We start from the raw sequence: 18544 nt of genomic DNA on the forward strand, positions 1-18544 counted from the left end.
CTGGAGCTCAGGAAAACTACTTACTGCTACCAGTTTGTTGTAAAGCAGCGGTTCTCAACCTGTGGGTCGCGACCCCAGCTGGGTCGCGACCCACAGGTTGAGAACCGCTGTTGTAAAGGATACGACTCAGGAACAGCCCAAATCAAGAAAGATCTAGATCAAGGTATGGGGGCAGAGTTGGAGGGAGGGGCACAGAGCTGCCATGCTGTCCCCAGACATGCCATTCTCTCAGCATCCTGGTGTGGCCACCAGCTCAGAAGCTCCCTGAGCCCCCATTGTTTAGGTTTTATGAAGGTTCCATCACATTGGTGTGCTTGATTACATCCTTGACCATTGATGACTGGATAACCTCTAGCCCTTCTCCCTTCCCTGGAGGTGGGAGGGGGGCGGCGCTGAAAGTTGTAACCCTCCCATCCTGAGGTTAGTTTTTCTGGTTACCAGCCCCAACTCATTAGCATACAAAAGACAGTAAATTCTGAGGGTTTTAAGGGTTTAGAGCCAGGAATAAATCACAGACAAAAACCAGTACCTTGGACACGTTCACAAAGGGGCCCAAGCTCTCTCAACTCAAGCTCTGCTCAGAGCAGGACAGAGGGGTGGGGGTGGGCGGAAGCCAGCCCACCAGCCCTGTTCCTCTCTCTGAGAGGCTTAAGCACTGTCCTTTTCCTGCTCCACCATGAAATAGGCAGGCTAGGGCCCAACACACGGTCTCCCCTCCTGAATGAGCAGGTAGATGTCATGTCACAGACAAGAGGAACTAACGTAGCTCCCATTGCTAGAAACGGTTAAAAGGGTTAGGAAAGACAAGAACCTGGGTAGATAAAAAAAAAAAATGGTAATTTTTCATTCCTATCAATTTAGGAGATTTCAGTCAGTTAAAAAGATCAGCTAGTCCTCTCATGGGTATCCTCCTGAACAAGTGGATCAGACACAAAGCTCCATGTTACCCATCAGCCCCCAAGGGCCCCCTCACTGACTCACTGAAGAACTTCCTTCTGTTCTGATGTGTCTTGGGAGGTCCCTCCGAGTGACCTTGATGGCTTTCTGATGCTGATGACTGCCACTAACCATGAACCCTTTGTTCTGTCTCTGTTGCCCTGGAGCCCAAGCCTCCTGGAGGGATTTTCATTCTGCAAACTAATTTGCCATTTACAGATAATTTACTAAACCATTTGTTTCCGTGTAGAGGAAGTCATGCTTGCAGAAGAAAATAAAAATGCTGGGACATCAGCCCTGGAAGGTAAGGCTGCAGCCCATGCCTCGCTCCGTTTGCATTGCCCCTTCTGGTGCGTGGCGCTGGATCTTGATCCAAAAAGAAAGAAAGAAGGGAAAGGGGCGCTCTGGGGTTTGAAGCCAAAGTGTCTCTGTCATAAACTCCCTCATGCTTTAAAAGGAAGGGAATTGAGTCACAGAGATAAATGCTTTTTAAAGTACGTAAACCAAATCCAAGAGCCACTTGGTTCCAGCGCGTGTCATTGAGAACGTGCAATAAAAAGTCCATCATACAACCCATGGCATATAAAGGGACCTTCTCCGGAACTCTTTGGGGATCCTCTGGGACCACTGTCATCACCAGGAAGTGGCTTTGTTTACAAGGAGCCAGCACAGACCGGTGGGGGGTGGGGGGTGGGGGGGGTGCCCGTTTCCCCACTGCATGTAGATAAGCTCAAGCATGGGTTTGGAGCCCTTGTGTCTCAGGTGCCACTGAGTACGGGAGTCCTGTCTCTGTAGACATTTGCAACTTCTATAACCCTGGCTCAGGTGTTTAAAGACTGTCACCTGTGTCGCAGAGGCCTCCCGCCCGCAGTCCTCAGTTTTGACCGGAATGGTCCGGTTGTGTGTGGTCTCACCTGCCTCCCCTCTCCTGGTACAGTGCTTCGAAGGGCGACCATCAAACGCAGCCGAACGGAGGCCATGACCCGCGACTCCAGCGATGAGCACTGTGTCGACATCTCCTCTGTGGGTGAGTACCAACAGTTCTGTCTCTCACTTCTGTGAATCTCCCACAAAAAGGAGGAGCCTGTCTTTTAAGAAGCAGCACCAGGGGGAGGAGAACCCAAAGACTCCACAACCAAGGGATGTGATGGGAGAAAAATGTGGGAATTTCATCTGCATACCAATGACTTAGAAGAAGATGGGCTAGAGGGTGCTATTTACCAAATCATGGGGCTTAGGGCCAAGAATCCAACCTACAATTGATTCCTCAGTTGGGATCATGTGTCCCATCACCCCTGTGTGATCAGACTATAGAAGTGATCCCTGAAAGTATAGTCTTACCCCTGTGTGATCATGAGAACCCACTTTGTGAGATGTTCCAAGGATTCCGAGGGTCTGTAGCTCCTCATAGCCCCTGTTTGAGAACCTGCAACTATTTGCTAACTATAAGAGCCCCCACCTCCTTCCGTCACCATCTTCCATATGATATTTAAACAGATTCCTACTGACAGCCCTTCAGCACGACTGGTGTTTGAGGCCAGGTTCTCATAGAGATCCTGACCGATGGCAGTTATTTCCTCCCCAGAAAAAGGGTCTTCGTCCTTAAAAGCAGAAGAGGCATAGGGAGCTCACGGCAGCTTTAGCTCACAACGGCAGCAGAATGATTCCCGGGCAAGAAGCATATTTAGAAGGACAGGCCAGAGAGAAGCCCAGCCTGTTACCAACATGATCCTATTAGGATCCAAGACACTGGGGAGTCTTTCCTAGGGCTGAGCGTGCCCGGAGGAAAAGCAGGGGTCTCTGCTGCGGAAACTACTTAGCATGGGTATTACCCGGACCTGCAGCACGGCGGTCACCTGGCTGTGGGCCTGCCGCTGCCCGCCTTGCCCTTTGAATGCCCCCTGCCGTGGAGGGCGCTCTCTTTTGCAGCCCCGCTGTCCCTCCTCGCCTCCCCTGCAGGCACCCCTCTTGCCCGAGCCAGCATCAAGAGCACGAAGGTGGACGGGGCCTCCTACTTCCGGCACAAGGAGAGGCTGCTGCGCATCTCCATCCGCCACATGGTCAAGTCCCAGGTGTTCTACTGGATCGTGCTGAGCGTTGTGGCCCTCAACACCGCCTGTGTGGCCATCGTCCATCACAACCAGCCCCAGTGGCTGACCCACTTCCTCTGTAAGTGGCCCGTGACTGCTGGCTCTCGGGGCAACTCGCCTGGGGTGTGAATGTCAGAGAGCAAGGCGTCATGCTGGGCCTGGCAGCAGTTCTATCCGCCCAGAGTTCTCCCTATCTGCATTGTGAGGGAGGCCGGCATTGTCCGCTAGGGGGGCGGGGGGGGGGCATTGTCACATAACCATTCCGATATGTCATTCCTTATTGAATCAGATAAATCTTTGCTGATGAGTCAACAACGTAGCATTACAACTGAGGTGCTCTGATGCCTTTACCTAGGATTGAAGGAGGCTCAATGGCATAGGCAGTTTTGGTCACCAAAGTCCTAGGAAGAAGGTTCTTAGGGTGGTGGATGCTTCTGATCGAGCAAACACGGAACCTCAGGGTTAGCTCTGGGTACAGTTGCCACTGGGTGTGAGTGAGGGTACTGGAGGCTGTCGTGGCTGGGTGGGTGCAGGTCCAACCTGCTCTTTCGTCAAAGCCACAGTCATGCCCGGTCTTTCTGGAGAGCCATCTACCATTTAAAGGACAGTGATGTGGAGTGCCACTTGAAGGGGAGCACAACTGCCCTGTGGAGTGCCCGGGGCCCCCTCGGTCACAGTGAATTTAGGCCCCGTTAGGCTTTGCCTGGCACTGACCTGCCGGGGTTGCTGACCGTCCTCATAGGTGCAGGTCCTGCTGGTGTAGAGGGCTCCTCTGGGGGTGGGGATGTTGGGCTGGGGAGTGCAGGTGCCCACGCCATCTGGGGAACAAATGTTCCTGCTTTTGATGCTTTCAGACTATGCAGAATTTTTGTTTCTGGGCCTCTTCCTGTTGGAGATGTCCCTGAAGATGTACGGCATGGGGCCTCGCCTTTACTTCCACTCTTCATTCAACTGCTTTGACTTTGGGGTAAGTGCCCGGGAGCCCGCCTGTGCCCGCTTCCTATTGATATGCCACAGGCTGAGATAAGCGGCTCTTTCTCGCCCAGCTTGAAGCCCGGGAATCAGAAATCATGAAAGGGCAGTGGATAAGATTAGCTAAAGGAGATCAGAAATGAGTCAATCCTTGCCCCTACTAGGGTTTATTTGGAAGGTTTTTTTAAGCTCTTTTTTTTAAAAAAAAAATATTTTTATTGAAGTGTAACACACACCATAGAGGGCCCACTTAAGGGAACAGCTCAGTGAATTTGACAAAGCTACCTGAGTTTGAACCACTGTTATCCTGGGAGATTCCTGAGAGAGGAGGACAAAAGACTTGGTTCCAGATAGTGGTTCAGTAAAAAAAAAAAAAGAGAAGATTATGTATTTGGGTTTTTTAGTTGAATTAGATAGGGAAAGTTTTCTAGAGACAGCCTCATGCAAACACGTATGTGAATGCACACGTGCACATCTTACATTATAAAGTCCGCACATAGAATATTTTGTCCAGGGTCCACTTCCTAAATCATATTGATACACACGTAACTGGGCACGTTGCTGACAGTCTTCCAGCCCTTTCACAAGTGCAGCCCCCCCCACCCCCGTGCGGTGCCGGAGCCCTGTCCACTATATTGCGTGTCAGGAGTTCGCCTGCCCATTCACAGAGGACATGTGCCCAGGTTCACGTAGCCCGTTTGCAGCAGCCTGGGTTGCAAAACTTTGGGTTCCTGAGCCACTTCCCTCTCTGCCAAAGCTACTTCTTTTTCTGCCAAATTTTTAGTTACGGACTAAGGATTTTGAGCACTTGCCAATCTGCATTTTAACTTGGAACATATGTTTCTGGGTACAGGCAATTTTCAGACCTAACAGCCAAGGAAAGATCATCTTAACCTTAGTTTCCTTATATCCCTATATTCAGAATTGCCATGAGAATGAATATTGGTGATTTCTCCTAGTGCAATGTATAGACTGTTAGTAGACAGTCAATGGGTATATAGTTAAAACAAAACAAAATATTCAGATTTTAATTTGTCATTGCTGCTTCCTACAGCAACCAGATTCTACCAGATTCTATGCCACCCAGTAGTACTGTCACATTGAACAGTGTGGGACCCGGGTGACTGAAAGATATTGATTATCCAGGCGCCCGAACCATCCTTGTTAGCACTAAATTCTAGAACAACGAGAGAAGGTGGACCTCTCTGAGATTTTTACATTGAAGTGCAACCTGTATTTATTCATGTTTGTTTCCTTGCTGTGAGAACCAGTCTTTTGCCTGTTTGTCAAGATACTATAATGTAAGAACAGTTATGGCAATCAAAGAATTGTGCTGAAGTGGTGACCCGCAGTTTTCCCCAAGGACAGAGCAGCAATCAGTAACCCGATCCACTGTGTGAAGGATTCAGGTCAGCAAGGAGAGTGCAGAGAGAGGCAGTAGAGTTTCACTCTTCTTTGGCAGACCTCACACATAGGCAGTCCTGTTGGAGGTGGGCTGGGTGGGGAGGGGCGAGGTTCAACTTCACCGCAGCTCAGGGAGCGCTGTTGATTGCTGAACACCAGAATGTTCCTCTCTTCTCCTCCCCCTCCTCCTCTGACTGTGGCTGGGTTTGGCTCTTTAGGTCACAGTGGGCAGTATCTTTGAAGTGGTCTGGGCAATCTTCAGACCTGGTACGTCTTTTGGAATCAGTGTCTTGCGAGCTCTCCGGCTTCTAAGAATCTTTAAAATCACCAAGTAAGTGATCGGAATCTGGACCATTCCCAACCACCTTTGAGAGTGGAAGCTTCTCTCTGCCTTATTATATAAATATTTCCTTCCATCGCCTCTTTTCCCTCCCCACATTTCCCTTCCCAACCCTATCCCCCACTCCATTCTTCAGCTCTTCTTCCTACTCCACAGATCAAACCAGAAAAAACATCTCTGATGCCCAGTCCCATGCCACATTCCCCAGAGGAGCTACCCTGTTGCTGCCATCTTTCTTTCCTACAAACATACGAATGCAGCTTAGTTACTGACCACCAGGCAGATAGATGCCCAGCTGGACTCGGGGATAAGCTGGTGTTCACTGTTCACTGTGGTAATGTCGTCTGCATTTTGTAGGTACTGGGCATCCCTACGGAATTTGGTGGTCTCCTTGATGAGTTCCATGAAGTCTATCATCAGTTTGCTCTTCCTCCTCTTCCTCTTCATCGTGGTCTTTGCTCTCCTAGGAATGCAGCTGTTTGGAGGCAGGTAAGCACCGATCAGCTTTCCACCCAGGGGGGCCTTAAAACTTCAGCCTGTGAGTACTGTGCCCACTAATCCAGTCACTGCGTTACCTCCCGTGCTCCTGCCCATGGTCCAGATCGACCCCTGTGTGTCTTGCGGGACAGGTGTCTCTGCTTTTCATCTTTTCACGCTGTGCAGGGCTCTTGTTCCAGGGACCCTTCCTCTGGAGCTGTCCCTGACATGGACAGCGCAGGGCCCTGTAACTCAGGATCGGCCCAAACCCCGTCTCCTTACCCACACCCTTCACAGAGCGTAGTCCTTCAGTCATAAGCACCAATACCGTCTGTACAAGTCACGTGGAAGGGGGACAGTGTGGGGAAGAGGGGCCTGTGGGCAAGGGGGGAAGAAGAGGTGACAGTGGCATAACCTTGGGAAGGGAAAACTTGGTGGGCGAGAACTTTCACTCGGCTCGTCTCTCTGAATTGCCTTCTCAGGTTTAACTTTAATGATGGGACTCCTTCAGCAAACTTTGACACTTTCCCTGCAGCCATCATGACTGTATTCCAGGTATGAGGTCAACGAGCAGTTTAAACATGTTCTGTGAGGTCCCCGGGCACACGCTGCAAGGTGACGATGTGTTAGGAGAACCCTGCTCTTCCCCTCCAGACTCCTCCCAGGCACCTGGGTGTGCCTGCTTGTTGAGGAGTCATCACCCCAGGAACGCCTGGGCTGTCTGTAGCTCTGTTCTTACCAACAGTAGAAGAGCCCTGCTGTGATGACCTCACGGCCTTCTCCCTATATTCATGAGTTCGTAAGAGATGTTCAAAGACATCCAGTAACATAGTGCATTCAGGGTTTTCTGAAGCCAGAAGCATCTTCTGACACGTGACTATTTAATGAAGTATTTTTCTACCACCTCCCCTAAAGACTTTATAAAGAAGGGGGAAATTCAAAATAATGTCTTTCTTAGACCTAAAAAAAATGTTTGTTTAGCCAGAATCTGAACCAGAGGCTGAACCAGAACCCCGGTTTCTGGAACTGGTGCCTATAATGTGGCTGTCTTAGGCAGCCCTGGTGACGTGGGGAGTGACCAGAGCACCAGACCTGAGGGGTGACTGGAGGCCAGCAAAAGGGAGGTGGGAGGGGCTCTGGAACTTGAGGAATAGAATCTTTCCTTTTAACGCCTCAAATTCTCTTTCATATCACAAGAAGGTTTAAGATTATTCATGGGAGTGACTTGTTATTTCCCTCCCTGGTAGGATGGCCAAGTGAGGAGGTAGATGCAAAAGACTCAGACCCAGACTCTTCCCCTTTGCCTAGCCCCGTGTTCTCAACCCGCTCCGGCCCCTGACTTGCCTGTGGTTTGCTTTGCACAGATCCTGACGGGCGAGGACTGGAATGAGGTCATGTACAATGGGATCCGCTCCCAGGGTGGGGTCAGCTCAGGCATGTGGTCCGCCATCTATTTCATTGTGCTCACCTTGTTTGGAAACTGTATCCTTTTTAAGATGCTTCTCTTTATGCTGCCAGACCAGCATTTGAGGAGGAGAAGTAGTAGGAGGGGGCAGACGGGGAGGTGGTTGTGCTGTGGAAGAGGAGAATGATGGTGGGAGAGGGGAAAGTGGAGGAGGAGGAAGAGGAGGTGGTGGTGGTGGAGGAGGAGGAGGAGGTGGTGGTGGTGGTAGAGGAGGAAGAGGTGGTGGTAGTGGAGGAGGAGGAGGGGGTGGTAGAGGAGGAGGAGGAGGAGGGGGCAGACGGGGAGGTGGTTGTGCTGTGGAAGAGGAGAATGGTGGTGGGAGAGGGGAAAGTGGAGGAGGAGGAAGAGGAGGTGGTGGTGGTGGAGGAGGAGGAGGAGGTGGTGGTGGTGGTAGAGGAGGAAGAGGTGGTGGTGGTGGAGGAGGAGGAGGGGGTGGTGGAGGAGGAGGAGGAGGAGGGGGCAGACGGGGAGGTGGTTGTGCTGTGGAAGAGGAGAATGGTGGTGGGAGAGGGGAAAGTGGAGGAGGAGGAAGAGGAGGTGGTGGTAGTGGAGGAGGAGGTGGTGGTGGTAGAGGAGGTGAAAGTAGAGAAGGAGGATAGTAGTTAGGTGCAGGAGGGGATGGAGGAGGAACAGGAAGGTCATGATCAGGGGTCTCCAAACTTTTTACACAGGGGGCCAGTTCACTGTCCCTCAGACCATTGGAGGGCCGCCACATACAGTGCTCCTCTCACTGACCACCAATGAAAGACGTGCCCCTTCCGGAAGTGCGGTGGGGGGGCGGATAAATGGCCTCAGGGGGCCGCATGCCACCCACGGGCGATAGTTTGGGGACGCCTGGTCATGATGGTGATGGTGGTGGTAGAATTGGGGTGGGACAAGGTGGGGGGACAGACATTGCTCCATGTACTAAGAGAAACAAGGATCCTAATCTTAATGAATTGGCATACTAGTTGGGTAAAGGGGATAAATACTAAGAAGATAGAATATCATCAAAATCTATAACGTACACAATAACGTGAGGCTGTGACATTAAATGGTTGGAGATACTATGAGATGTGGAAAAGAAGAGAGGACAGAGTAGGCTGAAACAGTGGGCAGACTATAAAACTCTTGAGTTAATTTCATGTTAATGTAGAACAGAGCCAGCCACATAGTAAAATATGAAAAATACTAGTACGTTGATTCAGGCTAGTACTACTAAGCATATCTAGTATTAACCACATGTATGCTATTCGTGAGTCTCTGTATGTACTAAGTGCTTTATGGGTACTATTTTATCTAATCCTTACCTTATAAGTTTTAGGAGAAATAATTTTATTAAGACTAAACAATTATTCAACTGTAAAGGGAGAGTAGAAACCAAGTCCATTTTGTTCCAAAACCCATATCTGGTCATAGGATTTCAATCAAGAAAGATGAGGTTTTAATCCCAGCAACTCTGCTTACCAGCTGTGTGGCCTTAGGTAAGTCACTAAACCTTTCTGGGCTTCTAGTTTTCACAGGTGAAAGGAGAATAACTATATCTTCTCTGTTGGTTGTGTATAGCAAATGAGATCATTTATTTGAATGCACCTTATAAACTACAAACTTCAACATGGTCATTAGATGTTTTGGGGGAGTGGGATTTGCCTTGAGCTGGGATCAGTAGAGTGAAATTGGAGAGCTATGTGAGACAGCTGTGGCTTTGCATCTTCTATCATCTCACAGAGAAAAGATGCCCCTTTAGCTTTTCTGCCCTAAAAACTAATAGGAGGCAGAGCAGACTATAGACTGAAGAGAACCCATGCGAAGGAAACTGCAGTGAGTCACGGAAGTGGAAGGCCAGTTTGTCACAATGGCACCTTTTCTTTTACTCTGAGGGTAGTCAGACCTGGGCTTTTCTGCTAGAACCAGTTTTTTGTTCTGTAACACATAGGCCTCAAAGATGGTTGGAAAATTGAGACCTTAGAGCAGGGGTCCCCAAACTATGGCCTGCAGGCTGCATGCGGCCCCCTGAGGCCATTTATCCGGCCCTTCCCCCGCCGCACTTCCAGAAGGGGCACCTCTTTCATTGGTGGTCAGTGAGAGGAGCACTGTATGTGGCGGCCCTCCAACAGTCTGAGGGACAGTGAACTGGGCCCCTGTGTAAAAAGTTTGGGGACCGCTGCCTTAGAGAGTCGAGGATAGACTAAAAATGGGTTCCATAATGATCTTGTGTGCTCTGACATTTTGTTAAATGAAATATAGAAGCCATTTAGGACGAGAAGAATGAGAGAAATAAGTTAACATCTCGCTATTGAGAGCGGGTCAGTGGTCGGGTGGTGGGCTCTTGTTTTTTTTATCTTTAAGAACAGAACAGCATGACTGGTCCAGCTGGGCTTCAGTTCCAGCCTCCCAGAAAGGAGAGATGAGCTCTGACATTGAGTTCCCTACCCATCTTGTTGATCAGTGACTCTCTGTTCAATATTGGTATGAGTAGACGTCATAGCTGTTTGGAGGCCTTCTCATGCCATTCATTCATTTTTGTCCTGTACAAAGAGGTGATAAGCAGGAGAGAAGATGTGTCCTCCTTCCAACAGAGCCGCATAGTATCACTGCCCTCCTCCCACAGCCCGTGCGTAAGTGACTCCCGGGGTAGATTCTAGTGTCCCCAGCAAGAAGGACATGGAGATGCCTTCTCAGCCTTGCTTTGAAGCCTCTGCTTTTCTCACGTGCCCATCCTTAACTCCTCACCCCAGACACGCTGCTGAATGTGTTCTTGGCCATCGCTGTGGACAATCTGGCCAATGCCCAGGAGCTGACCAAGGTAAGCAATGCTCTCCCGGAATCCGATGGTTCTCTAGTGCCATTGGATGCCCTCTGGCCTTGGGGGCTCTGTCCAGAAGTCCGCGTTGTCTGACTCCTCCTGGGAGCTTCTGGATAGTTGGAGAACCACGCACCCATAAAGGAGGCCTGGTTCACTTTCATCGAATTGGTGACTCAGGCCAGCTTGCCTCTCCGATGGGATGTAGAAAGTAATCGCGTAGTTACTATGAACCCTCAAGGGGCCACTTTGCTGGTCTGTAAACTGAAGAATAAAACACTAAACCCTTGGACCACTTAGCTGTGCAGGGAAGAGGGCACAGCCTTGGTGCTTCGCTTTGGGGACTCTGCCCAGAAGGGCCTCTGTTCCACCACTTCCAAACAGAACAGTGGGCAGGTGTCAGCTCTGGCCTTCCCGGCCGTGGCCAGCTCCACTGAAGGCTGGGGCGGGGGCTTGACTTCCAGGGCTCTCCTGGGCAGCCTATGGGGCAGAAAGGAGCCCAGAGTTGCGGCCATGCCGGGACTGAGGAGGCCCGGCCGCTGGCCCCCTGCAGTCCCTCGGCCAGTCTCACGTCACTCCACCTTGTTTCACCTCTTTCCCTGCACTCCTCACCCCTCCCGGTCTCCAGAACTCCTTCCCAGGAGAGCCAGGGGGCCACCCTCTCCATCAGGAGGTCCCAGACACATGACTTCTTTGTGTCTAGGATGAGCAGGAAGAAGAGGAGGCCTTTAACCAGAAGCATGCACTGCAGAAGGCCAAGGAGGTCAGCCCAATGTCTGCGCCCAACATGCCTTCTATCGAGTGAGTCACCTGTCTCCCCCCCCCCCCCCACATTTCACCCTGCGCACCTGTGCTGACAGGTAGTTCATCAATTCAGAAACCGTTTATGTGAGGGCACCTACTCCATACCTGGAAGTGTCCTGTGAGTGCTGCAGTGAGCAAGGCAGAGTCTCTGTTCATGTGGAGTTTTTATTTCAGTGGGCAAGATCAATAATAAATCATTTTCAGTAGTGATAAATGCTGTAAATTACATGATATGGGGTAATAAGGCAGAGGAACCTTATTAATAAGGCTGGAGTACCTTCGGGCAGTCTGGGAGGGCTTCTGGGGAGAGGTGACATTTGAACAGAGACCTAAATGTGTATTAAGCATCATGTGACATTTGAAGGAAGGGCATTCCCCAGCAAGTGGCTGGTGTGGAGGGAACGAGGAGGAGTAGGACGAAACAAGGGCAGGGCGGCAGGCAGGAGCCAGCTCCGAGAGGTTCCCAAGGCCCAGGTGAAGGATTTTAGCTCTTATTCTAGTTGCAACCCTGGAAGAGTTTAAAGTAGAAGGTGGCTATGACATGATTTATACTTTTAAAATATCACTCTGCTTGGTGGAGAATGGATTGTTGGGACAAGAGGAAGGCAGGGACACAGAAAGTTGGCTCTTAAAATGGGCGTATGATGATGGGTTTAGAGCGGAGTGGTGGCGCTGGAAGAGGAGAGAAGGAGTGCCCGTTGGCCTCTCTTTTGGAGGGTGACCCTGTGGTGAGCTACTACTAATGGATTAAATGTGATGGGGGGGGTGAATAAAAAATAGGAGAAATGTTTCTCCTCGGTTCTAAGGTGTGAGGTGGGGGGAGGGGGTACGCACGGTACCCTGGAGAGCAGTGGGAAACCAGGGTTTATTTTGGCCACATTACATTTGAGAGACTTACTAGCTGTCCAAGTGGAGATGTTGAATAGGTTGTTGGTTCCGTGAGTCTGAAGCTTAGAAGAGAGAAGTTGGGCTCAGACACAAAGATTTGGGGGAAGCCATTTGCATTTGGATAGTACTGAAGCTGCCCGCGTGGGTAGCCTGACCCAGGGACAGTCAGGGTGGAGAAGGGGCGGGCTGAGAACAGAGGCCCAGACCGCCCCCTCCCCAGGCCCAGAGGTCTGGCAGAAGGGAGGCCCACAAAGGAGACGGACGAGGGGCTCCCGGGAAGCGGGGCGGGAACCAGGAAGCACAGTGTCCCAGCGCTTGACAGAAGGACACTCTTCAGGAAGGGGGAGTGGACAGTGCAGTCACAGACTGTTGAAAGGCTGCATGAGGTAAGGACAGCAAAGGGGCCGTTCGGTTTGGAATCATGAGAGCTGTTTAAGTGACCTTCGCCGGAGCAGCTGGAGTGGCTGCTGGGAGCAGCATCCAGCCGAGGGCTTAGGGAGTGGACGGGAGGTGATGGCGTGGTCAGTGAGGACACATTCTTAAGGGCCCAACCTGGGCCTGTGGCTGCGGGCCGGGCTGGGGGCATTGGGCCTGGGCCCCGCGTGGGGCTGGAGGAAGATGTTGGAGGAGAGGCCGCGGTGTGACTCCAGCAGCATGGAACTCCTGTTGCTTCCGGGCCTGCATGAGGACTGTGTGAGTGGCCCCGGGGTGTCCATGGAGAGGGTCTGAGACCCCCAGGAGGTGGCACCAAACCCTGTCACTGACTCGTTGACACTAGTAAGAGTGGCGCCTCCCTTTGCAGGGACACTCGCGATCCTTTGTGGAGCCCTCTTTCCCACGCATGGCCCTCTTCTTGCCCTCACCTTTCAAAACTGGGAAGGTCTGGCCTCTGGACCGCTCCTCTCGGAGTGAGAAAATTAAACTCCCTCCCACCCCCAAATTTTTTGTTAAAATATAATGGAGAAAAACAAAACAGCTCCTTCCTCTCTAGAATATTCTCTGGCCCTTGAGTAGTTTCTACCCTACCTTCCCTGAACTCATGAATTTGAGTTAAAAATATATACACATAGGTATCCAAACATGCCACTGGGTAGGACTGGCTGTCACTTGCAGTGGGTGGCTCTATTTGCCGAGATGAGGAAGCCTGGGGGAAGAGTGGGTTTGGAGCCGTGATTGGGAAGGTGCTCGGCCCAGAGTAGAAGCTCGCTATTAATGGAATGGAAGAATGAATGAGATGCCGTAGGCAGAGGGCTGTGGGTGTTGAGCATTGTGTATATCCGGGCGCCGTGGGGTGGAAAGGTAACCGTCCAGGACGCGCAGAGGTCCAGGCTCTGGCTGTGGTACGCGTGGTGTGAGGCGGGTGCCGTGGGCAGGAATTACATCAGGAATGTGCACAGCGCTCGGGAGTCCAAGCAAGACAGTGGTGGTCCCTGGGGAAGTGGGGAAGGAGCTTTGTGACATACCCAATGGCCAGAGTGTGCTTTGTGAGCTATGGGGAAAGAACCTGTTATGATCTTCAAACCTGTTTCTTTGAAAGGGGAACAATACTAACTGGCCTTCCTGGTCCACAAGTTGATTTGGGCTGTGTGTGAGGTCACAGCTGCATGGGTCAGAGATATATAGAAGCGTCTCTGGGTGATTTGAGGAAGGAAGGCCTGTTAATGGTTCTAATAGGGTGTGAACTTGAATTTTTTTCATGTGCAAGTGCAGAAGAAAAGAGGAGTTTGAAGTGTGTGTCTGATCTGTGTGGGAGTTAGCGAGTGGGTCTCTCTTTGCCTTGTGCTTACGCGTGTGCACACCTGAGCATGCGCAGGCACGTGTGTGCAAGCAAGAATTCTTCATGTCCTTACACTCTTACACATGCCTCTGCCTCCAGTATTTGAATAGATGAGAATTTGCAGTGAGAGGGTAGGATGTGCTTTTTGTAGTGGGCGTGCGTGCCGCCCGTCTAGAGTGTGGACTTCTATTTCTGTACGCAGCCCATGCCTCCTGGCACCGTCGCGCCCCATGTTCCTCGTTGCATTGCAGCTGTTGAAGCTGAGGAGTGCGTGCAGTTGGGCAGCTCGCAGGTGTCCACACAGTGATGTCTCCACCCATCCTGTGGGTGCTCGTGTGCCTCGTGCTTCTGCCAGACACTAAGGGAGGCTACGAGGGAGGCTGAGACCAGCTGCCCCTGCTCTCCCGGCCCCACCGAGCCTTGGGCTTTCCAGCAGATAGGGACATGGCCATTGAGTAGTGCTGGTTTGTCTAGCCTGCTCTCCATGGGTGGGTGTCACTTTTATCAGGAAAGGAGCAGCATTTGCCAACCTCCAGGTCCCAGCAGGGTCCACTGGGCCAGACTGGTTCTCTCAGCCTAGGAACTGGGGCAGGCTCTCTCTGCAGTCCCGGTTACATTTCCTCTGCTGTGCATTCACCTGAGCTGACAGTCTTATTTTTCCAGGGGTCCTGTCTGCCCCTGCGGGTGATGTCCTCACCATGCCACTCTGACTTTCCATTGCCTCTTTGAAAAGGCACAGCAAATGTGCATGTGTGGAAGAGATTTTTCCCTGTCTTTGCAAGGCAAAGACAGTTAATAATGGGCCTCTGGCCAGGGCCACTGCATTGCGTAGATGTAGGTCTCACCACTCACCTCCTGGGCTATGTAGATGGTGGTCCTGGGTGGTGGCCCTGCCTTCAGTCATGGCTATTTTTGTGACCCCCATGGTGTGCATGGAAGAGCATTTGTTCACTGCCCGTGTTGTGAGATTGGAGAGAGGAGTTGGGACTCACACCCACATGACTCTGTCATCCCATCCTAGAAATGATTGGGGAAAATACAACTTTTCATTCAATTTTATAGGATTTCCAAAATAGATTTCTGAAGGATATTTAGGCAGAAGTGTGAGTCCCAGTGGGGCGTGATAGCTGAGCATCTGAAGCAGGCGACTCAACGGATTGAGAGGAGGACCCTTTGTGTCTGTGTGTGTGTTGCTGCAGAGTCTAGGGCCACGTGTTTGCCTAGAGCCAGGAATCACATCACTCCCTTGGAGAGCGGAAGGCGGGGAGTCCGTGGAGGGCAGCGGGCGTGTGGAGAACGCGTGGGCACACTGGGGACTCTGGACCTGTCCCTGCACATCAGCAGGTCTCTGTGGGGCTTGTGGTGGTTCCCAGAGACTGGGGTGAACTGAACATGTTCGTTTTTCTTTCCCAGAAGAGACAGAAGGAGAAGACACCACATGTCGATGTGGGAGCCACGCAGCAGCCACCTGTATGTGTGGACCGGTTTGCGTGTTTGTGAGTGGTTACGTGTGGGCGCGGGGACACTGTGTCTTTGTCCTTGCGGTGGACAAAGTGGTGCGCGCGCGTGTGTTCTGTGCACATGGTTTGTGGATATGCCCTACTGTGCCTTTCCACATGTGCTTGTGTCAGTGTATGTCTAAGGCGTGTGACCCTGTGTGCTGTTTGCTCATCTGTGCGGCCTGTGAGTGGGCATGTGTTGGCGTGGGTGTACCTTTCACGTAACCGGTTGTGTACAGCCACACATGGGCCTTAGTGAGGGTATGTGTGGACACACGTGGGTGTCCCCTTAACAGTCTGTGGCTGGGCACGCACAGGCACGTGTGAGTGAAGGAGCAGGTGACTCCCCTTCCGCCGCGTGAGCCCACTCCACATGCTCTCCCGTGCATCACGTTTGTGTGTTCTTGCCGCCACCTGAACACTCCTCTCAGCCCTGAGCTGACGGCTCAGCAGCAGTTCTGAGGATGAGCTCCTGTGGTCACTGCCCGTGCAGTCCTCTGAGGCTTTAATCAGCTGGTGTGGAAATAGACCCGAAGCACTCTGACTTTGTGATGCCAAGACATTTTGTAATGTGGGTCTGCTTGTCGCTGTCGTCACCTTGTGATGGCATCTGACCATTGAACTGCTCTGCCCTTGCAATCTCTGGCTGAAATCTGAGAGGGAAAGGAGGAGGGAGACCAGGGAGGAAAGGTCTCTGACTTGCACTGGGGGCCAGTGGTGGGCACAGCGTGGGACAGGTTGATGCCCTGAAAGAGAATTAGAACTGGGGCGTGGGGACTTGGGTGCCTTTGCACTTTGCCCTGCAGACCCAGGGGGCTGGGCACTCATTCCAGGGTGGACCCCACCCCTACCCACTCCCCCAGCTACTGCAGAGCAGGCATTCGAGTGGAAAGACCCGTGAACTGGGAGGCGCTGGTCCAGCCGCCCACTCCTGCGTGGCCCCTTCTGCTCCTTGCGTCTTTCTGTGCTTCCTGTCTGCAGGTCCTGGGCTCTCCCGTGTGCCCCTCTCAGCATGTGTCTTGCCCTTTCTCCGTGGCCGCTGAGGGTTGCCCTCTTTGGCCTTCAGCTGTCGGGTTCTGACCGTGGCCTTCGCCCTTTGCCAGGAGGGAGCGGAGGCGCCGCCACCACATGTCGGTGTGGGAGCAGCGCACCAGCCAGCTGAGGAGGCACATGCAGATGTCCAGCCAGGAGGCCCTCAACAAGGAGGAGGCCCCGCCCATGAACCCGCTCAACCCCCTCAACCCGCTGAGCCCCCTCAACCCGCTCAACGCCCACCCTAGCCTCTACCGGAGATCCCGGCCCATCGAGGGGCTGGCCCTGGGCCTGGAGAAATGTGAGGAGGAACGCATCAGCCGCGGGGGGTCCCTCAAGGGGGACAGAGGGGACCTCTCAAGTGCCCTGGATGACCAGAGGAGCCCCTTGTCTCTGGGAAAACGAGAGCCACCGTGGCTGGTCAGGCCCTGTCATGGGAACTGTGACCCGACCCAGCAGGAGGCTGGGGGAGGGGAGACTGTGGTGACCTTTGAGGACCGGGCCAGACACAGGCAGAGCCAGCGGCGCAGCCGGCACCGCCGGGTCAGGACGGAAGGCAAGGAGCCCGCCTCCGCCTCCCAGAGCCGGTCAGGCAGCCAGGAGCGGAGTCTGGATGAGGGCGTGACCACCGAGGGGGAGAAGGACTGCGAGCCCAAGGCCAGCCACGGGGGCCAGGAACGCATGGGCCGGGCAGATGGGAGAGCCCAGGACTTAAGGAGGTAAATGAGTCCCAGAAGCACCCTGGGGGCACATCGCACAGCTGGTGTTTGGTGTTCAGGATTCTTCGGTATAAGGCTCTCTGAGCCTCAGTTTCCTCTTTTTAAATGGAGGTGATGCTAATGCATCCTTTATAAGGAATGTGCAGAGATGACAGGCAGTGGGGTCTGTCCCCCTGAAAACCAGAGTCTGTTCTAGGACATCTGTTGGCCATGGGTCATGGATGGGTGGATGGGAATAAGGAACTGCCTCCGGGTCTTAGCCCCTCTCTGCCCGCCTGGGTGGGAGGCAGCAGAGGCCCCATACTTCCCAGTGGGGCTCCTCAGGGCCCCCTCGCCTTTCCCTGCTTTGAAACAGCTTCTTCAGATCGGAGCACCAGCTGTGTCCTCCTCTATCTTGACAGGACCAACAGTCTGATGGTGCCCAGAGGCTCCGGGCTGGCAGGAGCCCTTGATGAGGCTGACACACCCCTCGTCCTGCCCCAGGCAGAGCTGGAAGTGGGGAAGGCGCTGACGGAACAGGAGCCCGAGGGCAGCAGCGAGCAAGCCCTGCTGGGGGATGTGCAGCTGGACATGGGCCGGGTCATCAGCCAGAGTGAGCCCGACCTCTCCTGCGTCACGGCCAACACGGAAAAGGTTGCCACTGAAAGCACCAGCGTCACCGTTGCCATCCCCGACGTGGACCCCCTGATGGACTCAACCGTGGTGCACAGTGAGGACACAGTCTCTGTCCCCCGTCACCCCACCCCCTATGCCACAGTCTGGGGGGGTCATGGCTCCAGAGCCACCCCAGTAAAGCTGTGTGGAAAACCCCACCAGCAGGATGCAGTCATTCTTCAACAAGTGAAAAACAGTGACAGTTTTATTTTGATTTGCAGGAAAAATAGAGTTTTCTCAACTTTAAGTTTTGTCCATAAAATGTCCTTAAGCCTTTGGCCCCCGCCCGTGACCACCCGCGGGTCTTCAGAAAGATCACGTGTGATTTTGTACATAGGTATATAGTCAGCTATTTGGCTTGTATGAATATTTGATGGCCTCTTCCAGGACTTCCAAGGTGCCCTGCCACCTGGACAAATTGGGGGCCGTCTGATGGGGCAGAGACGGCAGGAGGGCTCGGGGACCCTGGCTCTGTTCATTACGTGGCTTCCAAAAATCCTCAGTCCCTTTTCAGGCCTCAGCCTCAGTCTGTCATCTGTACAGCGAGAACACTGACCTCTGAGGTCCCCGTACTAACATTTTATAAATCTATAATATTATCTATTATTTTTCTCCTCCAAGCTGTTGGTCACTGAAAAGAACAGTGGGAGGGGTTGCCTGGACCCCTCACCCCACTTGTTAGCCTTGACCTCTGTGCCACTGAAG

General features: G+C 52.5%; 1 protein-coding gene across 2 annotated transcripts in view; it reads left to right on the plus strand.

The window, feature by feature from the left end:
* The window catches only part of CACNA1E (calcium voltage-gated channel subunit alpha1 E), a 359312-nt gene that overhangs the window by 278581 nt on the left and 62187 nt on the right, over positions 1-18544 (plus strand). The window contains exons 10-22 of one of the 2 annotated variants that reach the window (XM_066361678.1): positions 1187-1240; positions 1874-1963; positions 2896-3105; positions 3881-3993; positions 5621-5733; positions 6100-6231; positions 6702-6774; positions 7584-7701; positions 10402-10469; positions 11170-11267; positions 15349-15405; positions 16538-17185; positions 17587-17894. In XM_066361678.1, coding sequence (XP_066217775.1) covers positions 1187-1240; positions 1874-1963; positions 2896-3105; positions 3881-3993; positions 5621-5733; positions 6100-6231; positions 6702-6774; positions 7584-7701; positions 10402-10469; positions 11170-11267; positions 15349-15405; positions 16538-17185; positions 17587-17894 — 2082 coding nt within the window. The remainder of the gene's footprint in view (positions 1-1186; positions 1241-1873; positions 1964-2895; positions 3106-3880; positions 3994-5620; positions 5734-6099; positions 6232-6701; positions 6775-7583; positions 7702-10401; positions 10470-11169; positions 11268-15348; positions 15406-16537; positions 17186-17586; positions 17895-18544) is intronic. The other variant, XM_066361677.1, reaches the window with a different exon arrangement.

The sequence above is a fragment of the Saccopteryx leptura genome, chromosome 2 (assembly GCF_036850995.1).
Source record: "Saccopteryx leptura isolate mSacLep1 chromosome 2, mSacLep1_pri_phased_curated, whole genome shotgun sequence".
Classification (NCBI taxonomy): Eukaryota; Metazoa; Chordata; class Mammalia; order Chiroptera; family Emballonuridae; genus Saccopteryx; species Saccopteryx leptura.